This window comes from Acipenser ruthenus, chromosome 13 (genome assembly GCF_902713425.1).
Source record: "Acipenser ruthenus chromosome 13, fAciRut3.2 maternal haplotype, whole genome shotgun sequence".
Lineage (NCBI taxonomy): Eukaryota > Metazoa > Chordata > Actinopteri > Acipenseriformes > Acipenseridae > Acipenser > Acipenser ruthenus.
In genome coordinates, this window is record NC_081201.1 from 26,860,806 (window position 1) to 26,881,387 (window position 20,582).

General features: G+C 38.4%; 1 protein-coding gene across 1 annotated transcript; it reads left to right on the top strand.

The window, feature by feature from the left end:
• The first annotated feature begins 1,604 nt into the window (after positions 1-1,604).
• Positions 1,605-20,399, top strand: LOC117418241 (bifunctional 3'-phosphoadenosine 5'-phosphosulfate synthase 2-like). The gene is made up of 12 exons (XM_034031053.3): positions 1,605-1,769; positions 11,990-12,104; positions 12,409-12,644; positions 13,283-13,421; positions 13,753-13,871; positions 14,853-14,966; positions 15,800-15,911; positions 16,726-16,931; positions 17,265-17,400; positions 17,494-17,762; positions 18,427-18,656; positions 19,158-20,399. The coding sequence occupies exons 1-12, from the start codon at positions 1,746-1,748 to the stop codon at positions 19,297-19,299; spliced, it is 1,842 nt and encodes a 613-aa protein (XP_033886944.3). The 5' UTR covers positions 1,605-1,745; the 3' UTR covers positions 19,300-20,399.
• The last annotated feature ends 183 nt before the right edge of the window (positions 20,400-20,582 follow it).

Here is a 20,582-nt window from a genome sequence, read left to right on the forward strand (position 1 = left end):
AACGACCACTATAGAGTTGTGCATCAGTGACTACTTACTCCCTCATAGATATTGACTGTGGCAGGATAGCTGCAGAGGGAAGACTCGGAGTCAGAAAATGCAGTGAAACAAAAATGCTTTAATTGACAAAAAAAACACAAAATAAAATGTCGCAAGGGCCAAACAAGAGGTTTAAACATGAAACAAAGGCTTTTAACAAAACACTGGAACAAAATAACTCAAACAGGTATCTATACACATTTTTACAGACAACACTTACACTCTCTCTCTCTCTCTCTCTCTCTCTCTCTCTCTCTCTCTCTCTCTCTCTCTCTCTCTCTCTCTCTCTCTCTCTCTCTCTCTCTCTCTCTCTCTCTCTCTCTCTCTCTCTCTCTCTCTCTCTCTCTACCAAACCACTCCCCTCGACAAAGGGTTTCAGCTGACATTCTCACATGTATTTTACAGGTAGGAATTTAACCCCATCCCTGCCAATCCAAAACAAACAAGAATTATAATGAAAAACATAATGAAAACAGTAAAAATAACAATAATAAACACAAATTATAAGGGCGAGCTGGCACCCCATCACACTGACACACACCATTTGTGAACTCCTTGCAGTCACTTTTACACTGGCCTCCCTCAAACTGGCTCAGACTGTCTCAAAGTCAAATGTGCTGGTATATTTATTGAACATGAGTGCAGACCACATAACATGGGATAATAAACAGATAAAAATAAAAACTTTATGCAAATTAAGATGGTATAAAGTAATTACATTAATCCCACAATGTTGATTAAAAACACAAATTTAATGATGCCCCTTTGAGACAATGTTTTTTCACTATACACCTTAACTCTAGTCCATATTTGTATAATATGAATGAACACTTCAGGAGGTAATGGCCTGAAGAGAAAGATCTCCACGTCATTCGTTGGCCTGGGGGGTCAGTTGTTGTCAATTTGATGAGATCAATGGCAACCATCTTCATTAAAGTCTGTTTTTTGACAACAGTCTGCAGTACAAGGTCACTGCGTATAGTTTTGATGAGCGATTGACGGAGGAGGAGTGCTTTGAACAACGTGCGGGGAAACGTCGTCTTCAGAAATGGGTTCCCAAGTAGATAATAGAACCACTGTGAACAGTACGGACTTTAAAAAAAAAAACATAATCATTCACATCAAAAGCGACCTTGGACTGCATTCTATGATGATCCAAGAAGCTTGAAAAGTTGCAATAGTTCCTAATGCAGAACTCATCTTCTAGAAGTTATATACAAAGATCTAATCCAAAACAAATAAAAAAAATATGTATAAATGTGTTGAACCTGTAACTTTTTTGTGTGCTGTTGTCCTGACTATGTACAGAATATTAAATTAACAATGATCATATATCAGCACCTAATGAATACAATAGCTATATTAAAGGTGTGCACATTTACTTTTTACATTCCTTAATTAGTGTTTTGATGTTTGAAGACACAGGAAGCCACCACCGTCTCTTTCTTTTCTTCAGTAGAATTCTGCAATTCCCCTCCCAGTAATGACGTACCTGCTGATGCTTTATACAGTTTCTGTAGATTACTGGTCTTTGGAGGAGGAGGAGGAGGAGGAGAGGCTGGACAGGGGGAAATGCTACGTGTCTAGGCTCCTTTTAAACCCCCTCTCCTAAGCATCTGATCAAACTTTAATCATTGTAGACATTCTGATCAGCCATCAGGAGGCGAGGAATCCACACAGCTCAAGGAACGCTGCAAAAATACAACATGTCAGGAAACAAGAAGCAGACGGTAAGAGAACTGCCGTTCTATAACTCTGGGGCAGTTACAAACAGTTTGGGGACCCCTACCTCGTTCAACTTCAAACTGTTACGTTTGTGAAAAGTTTAATAGACTGCAATGAATTGAAAGCGCACGATAGTGATCGGAACACCGCTGTATTTACAGACTTATGTAGTGTTTTATTTTCTTCAGTGTGTGTGTTCCAATCCCTTGGCAGGCAGAAAGAATTTAGGTTTTTTTTTTTTGTTTTTTTTTTTACATAATTGCCAGATTGCTGAATGGCTACATACTTGGCACATATTAGCAATGTGGGTCTTTTATTACGTATGGTCTTACGCAAAATATGTAATTGATTTTATGTATTTAATTTGTGCAGCAAGGATATATGTAATTATTAACATATACTATATTTAATATAGCAGAGTCACAATCAAAATTAGACCAAGGACTCTATCAACTGGGATACAGGTGTTGCAGGCTATACTTTGGACTAAAGAGCATTTTGATTCTGCTTTTTGTGTGGCTGCCAATGTCAAAGAGTAGGCGTAAAAACACATTTTAATTGCAATAAATCAAACATTTGCAAGTGTGGCAAAAGTCTAGAAAATTGCTGAAGCACAAAAAATTTAATTGGTGTAAGCATTGTAAAAGCTGCAAAAACCTACCGTGCTAATTGTTTTTCTGAGGGTATCCGCTCAACCTCTTGTCCTACTTTGCCGTTTGCTTGGTAACCCAGAAAACAAGAAGAACTTAATGGGTGAAGAAAATATGTGAGATATTAGAGAAATCCTACAGCGCTCAACAAACTTGAGGATCCAGATGTCTCATATTTCACCAACTACACACACAATATCTTGCACTGTGATCTACACAGCACTTAGCTGTTCACTAGGTAAATACCTCCCTTTGATTTAAGTGGAGTTTGACCGCTGGTATTATTTTCTTACTGTTCCTTTTCATAATAGTTCATTATGAGAGCACTTGCGTGTGTGTCGCTGAAGTTTATGATGCAAATGTGATTGTATGACAGCACAGCAGCGTGTATTCACATAGCACAGCAGGTCTGATTGACCTCAGTGAATGGAACCCACTATCCCTGCGCACCTCTAGCTTGCCACTGTATTTATTATTTTGTATTTAATATTAGAGCCCGTCAGTGGTCAGTTCAGAACAGTTTAATTTCCTGGAGCCTACACTTTTTTGGCAATGAAAAACAAGACCCAGTTAGAGACGATTGATGGGGGTTTATTCAAGGCATAGGCATAATAGTCACCTGGATTACCATTCATTCCTTAAAACACCGTAGTGGTTGTATTATAAACACAGCCGTACATGATGGTGAAAGGCCATATCACTCTAGGCTGCTTGCCAACATTTCCTTACGCTAAACACTCTGTAGGTGTGCAGTTTTTTTAGTTTGTAAAGGGGAGAGAAATTTCAGATTATCGATCACTCTTACTATGAGTACTACGTGTTAGGTAATATTGATGCAATTAAATGACATTTATTTTCACATTGGATGTGCCCAAACTGGCAACATAGCTAAACGAAAGGTCATTTTCAACGCAAGTTAAAAAAGCTCAATGTGTGTATGTATATGTAAATACAAAATAAAATATCATACAAATACCAACATAAATATTTCTGTTTCTGCATTTTTGTCACTTAAAGTTAAGCAAGACAAAAATAAGGTCTTGCTTGGGGCTAGGGTTCCCACCTCTGACTTACAAAAAACCGGGAAACCGGAGTAATTTCGTACAAAAATAAATACATACATACATGCATACATACATACATGCATACATACATACATACATACATACATACATACATACATACATACATAAATTATATACTTTGACACTTAATGTCCGGGGAAGTCTTACAGATTTCCCAGGACAGCTGCCTCAAAAAGAGAACAATCCAGGCAAAACCAGAACGGATGCAACCCTACTTGGGCTATGAGGCTAAAGCGACAGTTGTTGACCATGCGATTTTGCAATATTTTCGTGTGTGTTGTAAATGATTAACTGTCAATGCGCATACAGGCGCTTATGGATACTATATAAAAGGGAGGACAATAGTTCAATACCACTCATCATGTTTGTATTAACTATGTGTATTCTATGGGGGGCGATCGGGGGGTACAGGGGTTGCTGGTGTCCTCGACTCACCGCGCACCAGCAACCCCTGTAATCTGGCCAGGAGCTTGCGGGTTTGCCTGTAATTAAACTGCTTTGTCATCCGACGCTGTAGCTCTGAGGTGGCTGCAGGACAGCTTGTGTTTGTCTTCGCTGCTCCCGAGTCAGAGCGGGTGTGGTAGCGGTGAGCTGGGACTAAAAATAATTGGCGACTACTAAATAAAATAAAATAAAACAAACTTCACTTACGCACACTTGTCATAATTGTTCATTCTGTTTGCAGGGCAGGGTGATTACATCTTTGCTGCCAGGATGCAGCTCTAGACATGGTAATTTGGATGTGTGTTATTTGTAGTTTCATTTACTTTTAAAAGTAATTGTCAATTTAAGAAAATTAAAATCCCAGCATTGAACTGAAAATAACAGTATTCTGGGCAAAAGCTCGGTTTTCAGTTTATTGGTACACTTTTTATTTGGTTTCCTGTCTCCTCTTCACCAGCCTCACACACTTGCTGCAGGAGACTGTAGCAGCAGGACTGTTCTAAGGGAGGACTGTAGAATTAAAGCCATAGGAGTTTGCCCAAGCAGATTGTTCCACAAAGGTTAAGGTTAATGTGAACTTTCAACCCCAGGAAATGTATAGTTTGTTTCATGTGTCTGCGTGGTGTTGGATGTGATGTCTTCTACAGACACATGTTAAGTAAATCATTGGGGCAGGCTTTTACTACATTGCACTTAAAAGCTTTTTTCACATCCATTTAAATTGATGTTTGATTTTTATTAAAAATCATACCATGTCAGACTACTAGGTACTACATGTATGGGTCACCACCAGGAAATGTTACTATTGCTAACTTTAATATATACTATGACTAGATTTCCAAACATATATAAACTATACAAACAAACCCACAGGCATGCATATACAGCGCTAAAGTGTACAATACTGTATTTATTAACAAAAATAAAAACCGATACAGGTGTTTTCTAACTGAACAGAAAAATCTACTAAACAGTGCTTTTTATCTAAACATTCACTGCAACAGCAATTTATTTAAACAAGTTTGTAATTGAATTGGAAAACAAAAACATCCCAGTGTCTTTCATGGGGAAATTTAATTTACTTTTAAATAAAAAAAAAATCTCTAGTTTCAAAACAGGTAGACCTACTTATTTAGATTGCTTGAATGCCTAAGCATCCATGTTCTCATCCTAAATGAAATTCCACTAGACTTCAGTATAATATTCAATTTATACCAACTTGCATGTTGTCAGGCCTAAGAGTGGATTGTCATATGATTGGTACCACAGTGAAGCATCTTCAACACTACTAGTAAAATGTTCCAAACATATACCATTTCATGTACCCCTTGTCTAAGCAAACAGCAGCTAAAAAAGGGCTCCTTTTTCTAAGCGTAGCACAGACCCCTGAATTGTAATGCTGAATATGAGTTTATACCAGTCTAGGGAAATCCATACGGCAACACAGGCCAGTGTTGCTGTATGAATGGACTTGTCTGTTTGCTGGATGTTCCTGCATATTCTTGGCTCTCTTCTACAGTGTCCGTTCAAAGTATGATGTGTTAATGTTAGGAAGTGAATTAATGTTTTACGTAATGTGGCCAGGTGCAATGGCACCCAGTCACATCGCTGTAATTATGAATCTCTCTGTTTGATGTATTTTAAAAGCTGCAGTGTTCAGTTGTTAAATGTACAATCCATCTATTATGACCACCATAGGGAATGAGTAAAACAGTAGTGATAGAGAGCTGGTTCAGTCTGACAGAGAGCAGCCTTTATGGTGGCCTAATGTTTTAGACAGAACTGGTCACAATGAAGTTTACTGCTCTGCCATTCTTCCAGAGACGTTGACGTTTTGCACACTCTACTTTATCAAACCATCATGAGGATAGTCTAGTTTTAGGAAATTGAAACCTCCAAACTCATTCACGTTTGATCAAATTCAGGTCTGCAGTGGTGAATGGCAGGAAAGGCTAGTGAATTGGCCAGCTGAGCAGCCAAAGTGTTTTTAAAGCACTATGGGGAAGCACAGTACCTTGAAGCCACCCACTGTAATCTTTCACACAATTCAGTGAGTTGAAACAACATGAAAAGTATACTGCAGTTGTATAAAGTTTCTTTGATGCTCCCACCAAATGGAGTCATGGCCCTATCTTAATGGAAGTCCTCATCAATAAATCCCACCTGCTTCTGGAAGCCAATAGGAAACTCAATTCAGGAGGCCACACACTCAGTGTTTAGTTTGGTAGGTGATGGAACACAGGGCTGACCTCAGGAGACCTTTGTAAGATAGCAAAGAGGAAACCAGAACTAATGGCTTTCACACTGTATCTGTTTATTGGAACACCCATGACCATGAGCATTACCTACTACAGCAGAACCTCTTACAGAGCAATACTGTATCTTTCAAGGCCAGGTAATTACTCCTACTATCTCTGTAATTATTTATGACATCTATTTATTAACTTTAAGGCCTATGTAGAGATTTATTAATGAACCTTGACTTTTACTTCTGAACTTAGACCAGAGTTGCCAGGTTACCTGTTCATGGTTATATTGTGTTTTAGGGTACAGCTTACTCTTGTTGAAAGGTGGATGAAACATCTCTATCAGTATGATAACCTGCAATTTAGCTGAAATAGGTAGCAGTGTAACACATTAACCAGAAAGTCTACTTTCACCCATATACTAACTAACAATTTGCATTGCACTAGTTTATTACCTTAATAAAAACTAATTGTTTATTTACCTTTTTTTAAAAAATGAAAGACTTTATTTGTGCAAACAATATATGTTACCAATGTTTCAAGTTTTCTTTTAAGATTTGTTATCTCATTTGAAAGAATGACATGCTGGTGGCAGCTGTTCACAGTAAACATTCACCCTCCAGTTTCAGGTAAAGTTTACCTGATCACCTCAGGTACTGAACCCTGTGGCTGCTTATCCAAAGAGCCTCTCTTTTCACTCATAATGAAGAAAGACTGTGTATTCTAGTGACTGTTTAATTCAGGTGGCTGTAGGGACAGAGTAACAAAATAAAGTTAAATAACCCAAGCAGACAACTTGTTTTGTTGAACAGAAGTGACCCTTTATATTAGATTCAGGTACAAAACATGTACACAGTTAAGCTATGACCTTTTACCCCTGGGGCTATCATCAAAATGTTAGATGAAGGAAAAGAAAAAAGAAGATAAAATAATACCACAAATCAACCATATGACTATATATATATATATATATATATATATATATATATATATATATATATATATATATATATATAATATGCACTACCTGTGAATAGAAGCAACAGAATAAAACTAAATATCTCCTGTAGATCTACCAATGTCATCTATGATATACAGTGCAAACATATTGATTGCAAGAAGCAGTATGTGGGTAAAACCACCAATGACCTGCATACTCGTTTCAGAAACCATAGGTCTGCCAGAATTACCAAAAAACTGGATCAACTTCTTGTAGTTCAGTTCAACTCTCAAACCATAACCATCTTGCTCTGAAACTCTCACTTGCTTAACACAGAGTTTCTCAAACTTTTTTTTTGTTGACGGACCCCTTTTCAAATGGAATAATAATCACGCCCCCCCCCCCCCCCAAACTAAATGACAACAGTATATGATATAAGTCTACTTCATATAAAGACGTAGTATTACAAATGTTTTTAAGAAAAAATATATTTACTTAGATATCACTGAGAAAACACTGAGAATTGTGTCTGCATACACAGTGCTGCCACTATGACAGGCAATAGGAGTGGTGTTGTAGCAAGAATAAGAGCCATAAGCCCACAGGTAATTATAACACACTGTATGTTGCATCGGCAGGCCCTTGCATCAAAGAGAACAGAACCCGATTTACACGCGTGACAGTTGTGAATTTGAAGTCCAGGCCTTTGAATTCATGCCAGGAATACCACGTTGTGCAAACAGAAAGAGTTGGCATGTTTTATTCAGTAGGCAAGCATGAGAATTTGTTCCCCATCGTAATATTTCGCGGACCCCGTGGGCAGTCTCTACGTACCGCGGACCCCAGTTTGAGAACCAACAAACCCAATGCATGCTTTTAGGGTTGGAACACCAACCATCTGTGTCACAGTGTTCTTACAGCATTCATCTGTAAGTCACTGTGCAACTTTCACACTTAAACAACTAACATCAGTCTACCTAGCTTTTTCTATCATGTTATCTGAAGAAGGCGTAAGACGAAATGTTGTAGATAATTATTAAAATACCGGTAATGAGTTTTCAGTTTATCAATTACTTTTCTTTTTCATTACCTTATAAGAACACCTTATACTATTTTCCATATATATATATATAATATTGTAATTTACAGACTGACATATCTGATTGGAAGATAAATCATGTCATGCTTTTGTGTATTATTAATAATAATTTAAAAAGGCAGTCTTCTAGGATGCTAGTGTCACTCTTGTGAATTCTCAAAGCTGCCCTCTCAGCAAAACAGCCTTCTGTCTTGTTCCATGTCGAATGAATGGATTGATTTCCTCTAACACTGAGGGAAAAAGAACATGCACAGTTTTAGAAGCACATCTCAAGACTGTGGTCCCCTTTTCTGGCAGCTCATTTGTAGCAGTGAGGTTTGTGCCTGTAGTCAATGAAAAAGTTCTCTGTCTGGTGAGTAATGGTTCTGAGAACCAGTGGAAATAAGGGCTCCTTGTGTATATATGAGGCGAAAGTGGGGGTGGAGTTTTTTTTTGTTTGGTTGAGTCAGGAGAGGGAGCGTGCTGGAATTGCCACATCATCATTTGACTCCAGCACAGTACAGTGGCTGCTTTGTCAGTGATACCCTGAGGGGGGGGGGGGGGGGGGGGGAGGACGGACGACGGACGACGGACATGTCAAGTTATGTACTGTTCTTTTAACCCTTGGCTTATTAATTAGCACTTTGATGAACAAATAGAAATGTAGCTACATCAAAATAATACAGTTAGATATACAAACAGCTTATCAAGTTTCAGAGAAACGTGTATAAAATATCAACTCAATTTTGAAGGAGCTGGAGGGCTTGCATCTATTTGGGAAAATAAACAAATTGCACTGGCAACAATGTTTGCTTTCTGAAAATGATTCCACAGGTAGCTAAACTCTGGGAGAATGTAGTAAATTGATGACATTTTAGTGTCAAATGTTTTGTGTAAAATGGTGTGTTTCAGCTTATTGTTTAGGTCAATCCTGTTTTAATCCATTCCTGACTAGGACCTACCATACATTTAATTATTGAATTGAGCTGTCTAATGTCTTTAGTTGTTTAATTGAACTGTAAATGTGTTCAAAGTAATTAGGGACCTGGTTCTAACAAGATCCTGGATTGGAATGGACTGAAACATGGGTACCGCTGGTTTAGACAGCAAGAGCCTTTGCTTTCATTTTAAACACATGTACAGTCGGTTTAAATGAAGGTGATTTTGTTTTCAAAATCACTGTATCACTCTTGTACAACAACTGTAGTCTTGATGTTTAAGGTACAGTTATTATTTGTCGTAAAATACATTTGGATAAAGAAACCAACCTCGTGTCTAAAGACCTTTTTTCTGTTTGTTGTTGGAGTTTGAATGAGCTCCATTGTTAAGTGTAAAAATAACACATTCTAGTTAGAATTGCTTTCGAGTCCTTCAGTGACTTGACCATTTGTGATATACCAAGGCCAGTTTTTACAGAGAAATGTGCTTCCTGTGGTAGCTGTTAGCAGTAACACTGCCCTTTCATATATAATTACAGGAATCGCAAAGAAAAAGAAGGCTGTGTGTTTAATCCAGAAAAAGGCAAAGCTCAGGTTTCCCTTCGCTGGCTGGTATTTTCTAAAGGATGTAGAACAATAGCTTTTGTAGGTCTCACGATTCCCTCCCCTGTATTCTCATCATAATCTTTCTACTAATTGCATGATGCTTCGTCATTGTTGCTTTGTGATTAAGGTGAATTAGATTTTTTTTAATGATATTTATTTTAAAGCTAGTAATACAATTATTTCCATATATACCCTTGCATTTAATTTAAACCACTTCTCCAGATCTATAAATCAGGTGCGTCATTCTCACAGCAATCAGTAAACTATATAGATTAAAACTTAAAGATGTCAGAATTTCTTCATCTCTTTACTTTTTATTCATTGATTATGGAGGTTACAAGTAAAAACTAAACTTGATTTAATTAGTGATAAGTTAAAAAAAAAAAAGTAGTCCTAAATGATACATTTCCCACATAAATTAAAAATAAACAGGTCTCAAAACATTCTCAATTTTAATCTGCTATATAAAGAACATTGTAATTGATAAATAGTTCCTAATAATAATTTTAATAAATACAATCCATGAATAAATACAGATGTTAGTTTAGATTATATAATGTGTCCAATGTGTTTTTAAATTAAATAATTGTACTAAAGCTATTAGTAAAGAAAATGAGTTAATCAATTATTGCCGATATTTCGCTGCTGATCTTCCAATTCACCAAATTCTACTTTGAGATGTTCTATAAAGGATTGGTACTGGAACCAAGGCATGGCCCTTCTGGGAGTTTGTGCTTCCTATATTTTTCATTGATGACGATATTCCGTCCTGATCAGATGTATAGCATTGAAATATGTATGTCTGCCAATTATTTGTTCACTAATTTATCTATGACAAATTAATGATATTAGTCCAAAAAGTTCTGTGGCCTTGAGTTTAGTCTTGTTTGCATGATACTAATAAAGTAGCACAATCAGCCATCTTGCGGACTGATAATTATCTAGTAAGACTGTGTGTGTGTTTCTGTAGTGTATTGTTGTTGTTGTTTTTTTTTTTAAATGTGGTCCAGTAATTTATAATATAATTTATAATATACAGCACAACAAAATGAGGCTTGAATAGGGGGGTGGTCTTATGACTGAAGGTACAATGTTGAAATATTTGTCGAAGAATTTATTACTGGTATTTTAGTTTTCTTCTGTTCTAATTAACTGTTTTAGTTTATAATAACTTTTTAATCTTAATCAAATGTGCAAATCGCATTGCATCATGTTGCTTTGTGTTGCATTGAAGTTTTCATAAGGTTTAGTAGTTTTACAGTATGTCAGTTAACAGGGTTGTAATATGCCTCAGACTGCTGATGGTGGCCTTAATTAATCGGATTTTGTATTAATAGTTTTTGTTCATATTTGTATGCGTACTTTGAGAAACACATATGACTGTTTACTATTTATGCAGACGTTAAAATGACCTTTTGTATACGATCTGCTGGCCATAGAAAATGGTTGTCAGTTAAAAAAAAAATGAATGAAGTCATCCCTGTGAAACCTGGGCTGTCCAGACAATGAGGTCATCTTGGAGGAGGTGAAACGCATCGTGCTGTCCAGTACAGTCATTTCTAAGCATGTACAGTACATATAGTAGTTATTATTCTGTCTGCTTTAAGCAGCAGGTTGCAAAGCAGTTTCTCCAGGAATATAAAAAGGTGTGTATTTGTTTACCTTTGCTAGTAGTACCTACAAAAATTACAGTAATGGCAGCTACAGTACATTTCATATAGTTTTATATACTAATATACTGTATTTCTCAGAATGTTTCTGACCTAAAAGATTATAATTAGGTAATATGGTCTTGCTGTGGTCAGTCTTGGGTGTAGATGCAAATTTTGTCTTGGTATTTGTTGGGGTGGACAACTAAAACAATTAAATATCACAGTCCAAAAAATCCTTTACTTTTATCACACAGCTTAATGGAGATTACCAATGCAGCTGGCACACCTTTACTGGGTGATATTTGTTTTCCTATTATTAGGAGTAATGTCACAAACCGCTCCAGGAATTCAGTAATGGAGTTAAATTAGCTTTAGAAGAGGAAACTACTTGTAACTAGGGCCTGTAATGACCCTTCTCTTCTATAATTTCAAACAATCAATCGTTAACTGTGAGGTAAAACTATATGAAATATAGTCAGATTTTTAATGTTCACGGAGTAAACCCCTTCAAACAGCTGGAAAAAAAAAGTACCCTGTTAATGTGTCATTATCCAGGTTTCTGAAATATTGTGTGCTTTCCTTTCAGGATCTGCAGAGGTCTACCAATGTTGTGTACCAGGCCCACCATGTGAGCAGGAGTAAGAGAGGGCAGGTGGTTGGCACCAGGGCAGGCTTCCGTGGCTGCGTTGTCTGGCTGACTGGTAAACAAACTGTCCTTCTGAACTAAACACCAGTTGGGACTCCGCTCTGCTAATGTCAGAGACAAATTTCAGTCTCAAATGAACCCCTTTTATTTTCATTTAGTTCATGAGATTTTTTATAAGGTGTATGATTTAAAAAGTTTCAAATGATTAAGAAAATGAGGATCCTAATAAACGATATAAAACAAGCAAGGAACTACTCAAAATCCTAATTTAACTGTTCCTTTTTTGTCTTTGCATTGGCTTGAGAGCCTTTGGTATCAGTTTGAAAATGTTCTAATGCAGTGCAACATTTGACGTGCAGGTCTTTCGGGTGCTGGTAAGACGACCATTGGTTTTGCCCTTGAGGAATACCTGGTGTCCCACGCCATTCCCTCCTACTCTCTGGACGGGGACAACATTCGCCACGGGCTCAACAAGAACCTGGGCTTCTCCACCACGGACCGCGAGGAAAACATTCGTCGAATCGCTGAGGTGGCAAAGCTGTTTGCGGACGCTGGTCTCGTTTGCATCACCAGCTTCATCTCGCCATACACCAAGGTAAGACTGAGGCAAGCCACAAAGAAGATTGAATGTGCTGGGGTTCTGTGATCCTTGTATCGTTCTTACCGAACGAGTTTTAGGTAGTATCTTTGAAATAGCACAGTAAAGCACGTCCTCATAGCTGTGCTAGCGAACCTCAATCTACACCTGAATACCCCCTTCTAATTAATCATAGGCCTCTCCCAGGCAGACTACCAGAAGTGTAGAATTGTGTGGCCATTTTGGGATGTTGGTTCACTGGGAGCTGGGTTGAGACCTGTAACAAATGTATACCCAGTTCTCCAAGGCAGGAGAAACTAATGAAGTAGCCCACTGCCCCACCTAGCCCCCTGGCATAAATTGACTTGACCTCAGTTTAACGTTTCATCTGGATATGAGAACAAGCGCAGCGTTCCTTAACACCTTTAGCTCAGAGCAAAGGTGTGCCACCAGCACCAGTACATTTCATATCTGTAAAATAATGCCATCCTGGCACTGATCTTTTTTAGATAGCAACAGCTATTTAATCCTCAGGACTGAAGTTGAAGAAAGCTGTGGATAGGATTTGGTTATGTTAAACAAGGCTAAATGCAAACCAAATTATTTTAGTTGACATATACGCTGTGTAAAATAATAATTATTCTTTTTCTTTCTAGGATCGAGACGAAGCACGCAAGATTCTCAAGGCTGCGGGGCTGCCCTTCTTCGAGGTGTACGTGGACGCACCGCTGGATGTCTGTGAGAGTCGAGACGTCAAGGGTCTCTATAAGAAGGCACGCGCTGGAGAGATTAAAGGTACTGTATTCAAATCATTTCTTGTACTTTTCCAGTGCCTGCCAGGAGCAATACATGGCAACCATAACACCAATAGTTTTTACCATCGCAGCTGCTGTTGAGCTACCACTGCCACTTAGTACATTGCAGATCTTCATGACTGTGCCCCAGTCCTATCTCTGTAGAAGATAAAGAAACATTTTGAGTTGTGTTAAATTATGTGAAGCTGGAATTGTGTTGGACAGGAATATTGTAATCCCAGTTCAGCTTTGAAAGGTGAGCGTGTCAGCCACTGAAGCCAGTGTTGTATGACTGCAAGACTTGGTTGTAACTCTTGCATTTCCTTGACCAGGTTTCACAGGCATTGACTCAGAGTATGAGAAGCCAGAGGCTCCAGAGCTGGTGTTGAAAACCGGGCAGGTGACGGTGAATGAGTGCATACAGCAGCTGGTGGGGCTGCTGCAGGAGCAGGTATGCTTGTGCTTAAATCAATCTTTATGGAAACTATACAGCACTCACAGTAGGTTGACTAGATATGCACACCATGTTATAGCTTGAAACATTTCACCACCTGGGAATTTGAATTGGAGAGGAGTGTTTAAAGGAGGTATAACTGCAGTGTACAAAAACATTTTTTGGATGTACACAAAAGGTTTAAATGATTAAAAAATCATTTATTTGAGGACGTTTCAAACAAAAGCCCTTCAGCTGCGTAGAATGAAAAGTAAACACAGTGCACTAAACTTATTTTGATTCTGTCAGAATAGAATGTTCATTCCAGGAGGTTCCAATGTTACGGGTCCCAGCAGTGCATGTATGGGATCACCATAACTGTAAACAAAAGAATGACGAACAGAGACCTTTAGTTTTAGTTTCAGTTTCACCGTTGACTCTCGTTTATTTTAACTAAGCAGAACAACAGTTTACATCTGCATTATTGCAGTAGTAATAAAATATAAAACATTTTCAACACAGGAATTCTATCTGGAACTTTCAGCTGAAAAGAATAACACAGGCTGCACCAATAGCCTTGAACACAGGTTCATTTATATCGTCCAAATACTTAAATACGGCATATAAAATAAATATCAGTAACATATAGTATTTGCATATACTTGAGAAACCAAATGAATATTTATTTAAACAAATAATCTATTACTGACCTGTAAACAAAAGAATGACGAACAGAGACCTTTAGTTTAACCATTGACTATTGTTTATTTAAACTAAGTGTTTCCTTGTGCCTGGTCTCCTTCTACCACCTACTGGACGGTAAGAGGAACTGGCGGTAGTCACTGACAAATACAGACAGTTTCTCCTCTGCATAATATTACATGAATTTATTGTAAAATAAAAAAAAAAACAGAAATATATCTCTCTTATTTGTGTACCCCTTACACTAGCTTGAAGATAAACTCACAAAATAAATTGTTTTAATCCCCCCCCCCACAGTGTATTGTTCCTACTTCAGTGATGGAGGAGGTGAAGGAGCTCTTTGTGCCCGAAAACAAGCTGGACTTGGCACAGGCTGACGCCAAGAAACTGCCCACACTCCAGATCACCCAGGTACAGCGAGACTTCTACTCGGGGGTGTAGTCCTTCAACGGCTGGAGCAGTTCAGCAGTTAGTCGGGTCATTTCACTGCACTTATATGTCAACAACAGTGCATTGATCTACTATTTCATGACACTTCTTGCAAGCTATATATAAAAGTGTTAACGGCACAAAACAAGCTCATTCTTTTCTCAAGTCTGCTTACTTGCCTCAACATGCTTCTGTTTGTACTACTTGGTGTGTATTTCCATAATCCACACCAAAGCCATTTCAGGTTTACATTCAAATTTCACAATGGAGGATATTTTTTTTTTTTTTTTTTTTTTTATTTATTTATTTCTTAGCAGACGCCCTTATCCAGGGCGACTTACAATTGTTACAACATATCACATTATACATTATTTCACATTATACAGATATCACATTATTTTTACATACAATGACCCATTTATACAGTTGGGTTATTACTGGAGCAATCTAGGTAAAGTACCTTGCTCAAGGGTACAACAACAGTGTCCCCCACTGGGGATTGAACCCACAACCCTCCGGTCAAGAGTCCAGAGTCCTAACCACTACTCCACACTGCTGCCAGTATAGTATACAAACTAATACTGATTTGCTGTTAGGCCTTGTTTCTCATTGTGCATCCCAGGTTATAATGATATGAAGAGAGGAAAAACACACAGAAACACAAACATGCTTACAGGTGTAACACGGATGAAAAAAAGAATAGGCCCAGGAGCAGCTTTGAGGTTGAGGTTGTAATACAGGCTCTTTGTTTGGTGTCGGTCTTGACGTTCAGCCCTGACGTCTCTGGGTCCTAATGTCTGTTGTGTTGTCCTCAGCTCGACATGCAGTGGATGCAGGTGCTGGCTGAAGGATGGGCGACACCACTAAAAGGCTTCATGAAGGAGAGAGAATTCCTGCAGGTCTTACACTTTGGCACTTTATTAGATGGCAAGTACTTTTGCTTTTTCCCCACCCAGCATTGTCTATCCACTAACAGTTGCTTTAAAGGGGAAGAACTTGAGATATACTGCTGAAGACTACGTATTAGGTATATAGCAAAATAAATATAAAAATCTTACTTTGGGGGTGAAGAGGTAATTTATATAATCTAAATTTTCCTTGCGTTACATTTCTTACCTGTTTTAATATCCTACCATTTGTGTTCTGTTTTTCTCTCTCTCGTTCTTTTCTTCCTGGATCATATTCCAGCAATAGCCTGTCTTCACCTTTTTAGTTAAAGCACGCCGTTGCCTTACTTAACAGTGACATACCTTTTGTTCAGATTATTAATCTAAGAATACTTTTGGCTATATTGATAAAAGTGCTATGGAACCCATAGATAAAGCATTGTGCACTGAAGCTTGTGTAACACTGATATGCTTCCCCACAATCAGCCTTGACGATTTTTTTAAATGTAAGTCAACCCTGTAATAACGACTAACAGAATTAATTATAGGGACTATCTGATGATTTTGTGTGAATATATATTCAGCATGGAAATTCAACAGGATTTAATGACCACTTTTAGATGGTCCTTTGAGTGGTCATCATATCCAGGTTGGATAACTTTTATTTATAATTTAACCATAATGGAGAGTTCTGAATGGCTAACTCAGGGTTCTAAAGCCTTGCAGTTCCAGGAATTTCTCCCCATTTCCTATAATGTATTCAGGAAACGGGGGGGGGGGTTGATTTAGTCGCCATGAAGCCACTACTAGACTCTGAGGTAGTGGACTGTGATAACGAGGTGTATCCTCTGCAGGAGAAACGATCAACATGTCTGTGCCCATCGTTCTGCCTGTGTCCTCGGAAAACAAGGAGAGCCTGGACGGCTGTGCTGCGATAGCTCTGGAGTATGAAGGCCGCAAGGTGGCCATTCTCCGCAACCCTGAGTTTTATGAGCACAGGAAGGAGGAGCGATGTGCCCGGCAGTGGGGGACCACCTGTGCCAAACACCCTCATATAAAGGTTTCAATTACATTTTGTATTTTCCAACTTTTTCAAGCTTTGAACTGATGTATTTTAAAGAACATAAAAATATAAAAATTAGGGCTCCACACATTTTATTTTAGGACTCGGCTCTTAAACTACCATTTAAGAATTATAATACCAATAACACTTTTCCCTGAAGGCACCTATTAAACCACAGCATAAGAGGAAATGGAAGACCAATGAACTAAACAGATACACTAGCATGGATATGGCACCATGGTGCCGCAGTGTATCAGTGTGTATTATCTCATACCAATATTATAGAACACTGGATCTGGAGCCTATGATTTACACATTGATTTTTCACAGATGGTGATGGAGAGTGGTGATTGGCTAGTCGGTGGTGACCTGGAGGTGATGGAGCGAATCAAATGGAACGATGGACTGGACCAGTATCGCCTGACTCCTACAGAACTCAAGCAGAAATTCAAGGAAATGAAAGCTGGTAAGGAATGCCATTATATAGACTGTTTTGAGTAAAAATCGGGCTTCGATCCTGTTTGGGACTTGCTGACAAAATCTCCTTCATTCCCTCCAGATGCCATTTTTGCTTTCCAGCTGCGTAACCCTGTCCATAACGGGCATGCCTTGCTGATGCAGGACACTAAGCGCCGGCTGCTGGAAAGGGGGTACAAGCGCCCGGTGCTGCTCCTCCACCCCCTGGGTGGCTGGACCAAGGATGATGACGTGCCCCTGGCCTGGCGCATGAAGCAGCACGCTGCAGTGCTGGAGGAGGGGGTTCTGGACCCCAGCTCCACCATAGTGGCCATCTTCCCTTCGCCCATGATGTATGCTGGACCTACAGAAGTAAGTGTCCAAGTGCTGGTTAAAGGGTGGGGAGGGGATATCTTTTGAAAGAATATAGTATTAAAAAAAAAAAACTTCAATGAAATGTTACAGTATTAGGCGATGTCTCTGTTGCTTTTAACATTCAATCATTCTGAGGTAAAAAAATATAAGGAAATAAGTAGTGGCCAGCATCAGTGTTGTGCCTCATAACACCCTTGTAAAAAAGGCCAAGCTCTGCTGAACACCTGTGCATGAAGTTCTTCATTTTACCTGGTAATCTGTACCGTACGCATTTGTATACTGGTACATTGTCCATATATTGAGCTCCACACAAAGTAGAGCAATTTAAAATAAGCTGTTGAGTATGTTGACAGATCGCACACCTGACTCAGTGTGATTCGACTCAGAGAAGAAGGTTGAATCTTATCACAGATGATGAATAATGTCAACACAATGACATTAGCTGTGAAATGTCCAATGAAGGGCAGTTGATTTGAAACTATTGAAAATTCTCTTCTGATGAAGTCTTTGCTAGGTGTTTGTGATAAGTTAACTCTGAACAGGACACACCCCTCCCCTTATTCCTATAGAGACCCGGACCTTTACTAGTTTACAAACACCCTTGAGGACAAGTTAAACAGTGCAGGCTTTGACGGAGAATGACTATTTGTTTTTTTTCCAGGTTCAGTGGCACTGCAGGGCACGGATGATTGCTGGAGCCAACTTCTACATCGTGGGTCGGGACCCGGCTGGAATGCCCCATCCCGAGACCAAGAAGGATATCTATGAGCCTACTCACGGAGCAAAGGTGCTGACCATGGCCCCCGGTCTGTCCTCCGTGGAGATCATTCCCTTCAGAGTGGCCGCCTATAACAAAGCAAAGAAAGCAATGGACTTCTATGATCAGGAACGGTAAGAATAGTGGGAGCTGAAAGCAATTCTCTGGGGTAAATTCATTTTTTCCTTCTCTGCAGGAGGCCTGCTATCACAAAGTTTGAGAACCCCTGATCCAAACGGATCCGGATATTAAAGTGTTTTTTTTGTAAAGACAGAAATACACTGAAGGTACTCGTCTGCACCGTACAATCATGTGATAAATGCCAACACAGGTATCAGAGGGTGTTAGCCAGACAAAAATAGTCAATCAGAACAGCTAAACTCTGGAAGCAGATATGTTGTATATCTGAGAGAGTAATTAAGTTTATGTGTGTAGGGTGGGGCCTGATGTGAGTAGGTGGCAACAGGAAAACAATGGCACTCTATTATATAAATCTAAACGCAAATTGTATGAAGCCAACTAATTACTGAACCCTTCCCTGTATATTTGTATGGTGTTACGGGATTATGGTGTTGAGATCCCCATATCTTGCTCAGTACACTTCAATATATGCATGCTGTGTTTTTGTTTTGCAGCCACAGTGAGTTTGACTTCATCTCAGGAACTCGCATGAGGAAGCTTGCTCGCGACGGTGACTACCCCCCTGATGGCTTCATGGCTCCCAAGGCGTGGAAAGTCCTGACCGAATACTATGTCTCTCTGGGAAAAGAGAACTAACTTTTAATTGTAAATCTAGGAAACACTGGTTGAATAGCTGATTTTATCCAACTGTAAATTATTTTGTTATTAAAAAAAAAAAAAGCAAATTATTTTTAATGTAAAAAAGAAGCTAAATATTTGAATAGATGATCTGTATAGCTTTCCAATTATATAGCTTTAATATATATATTTTTTCTTTTATATTGTTTACCTGATTGTTGCTTTCTCCAGCCTGTCAGAGAAATGTGTATTTTGCACCCCCAGTGGTAGAGGCAAGTAGTACAAGCTTCAGAAGCCAGCTACTGCCTGCAAAGGATCCCAGTTTTAGAGACCAAATCAAATATTTTTACAATGCAAAATCATGAAGGCAATCTGATAGAATGCATGTTTTTATCAGTTTGCCATGTTTTATTAGTTTTCCTTGTGACCTTAATTAAATCGAGTAACATAGGATATTTTAACTAATTGGTTTTAGTCTGTCCAAAAGCATGTGGTTTCAATCAGTTTATCATTAAAGGAGCAACCTACATTTTATATTTATTGAATATTTCAGGAAAAAAATAACTTCATCATTTAATCATTTTGGTAACAAATATCAACAGCTGCCTGAAGGAAATGCCTTTCACTTATTGTATTGCAGCTAAAAATCTCAGCATAAGAGCCCACACTCTTCACCAAGTGCCTATTTTTTTTAATCCTGCATGGTTTTAAGTGTTAAAAGCCTAGTTTAGGGACTAAAATAAATGTCAGTACCTCAAATGTGCTGAACATTGCTGTGAAAGTTACCTAGTGTGCCGTTTCCTTGCCGTACAGCATCTAGAAAAAGATTTTATCTTCATATTAGTTGGGTGCTATAGATAGGAAGAAGCCTGTGCAAATGTTATTAAAGATTGGCTTTATATTGTATGTTAGTCCAAGTGGCTATCAAGCCTTTTAATTATTAAAACAGAACAGTACCAAACATTATTCGTGTAACATTTATTAAATTATTGAATTCCAAACTTGTGCCTTAAATTTTAAGTCTTTCAACGTGTTTTAAAATGTGCATCATATTAGCCAGTGTTGTATATCCTATACAATATGATTTAGGTTTTAAAATAAAAGTTTATACTAATCGATCTGGTGTTGTATGTTATTTAGTTCTTAAAACCTGCACATTGGAAAGGTGACTGTCTTGAGTAACTGATCAGAATTAAAGACTTGTATCTCAAAACACCTGCTCTAGTGCTGTGAATACAAGATGAAGAAATCGTATCGTGAAACGCATCACTCTGGATGAAAAACAGAACCCATTGTTCAAC

Coding starts and splice junctions, on each gene's coding strand:
- LOC117418241 (XM_034031053.3), top strand. CDS start 1,746: ATGTCAGGAAACAAGAAGCAGACG. Junction 16,932..17,264: donor CCAAACACCCTCATATAAAG/GTTTCAATTACA, acceptor GATTTTTCACAG/ATGGTGATGGAGAGTGGTGA. Junction 17,763..18,426: donor TGTATGCTGGACCTACAGAA/GTAAGTGTCCAA, acceptor TTTTTTTTCCAG/GTTCAGTGGCACTGCAGGGC.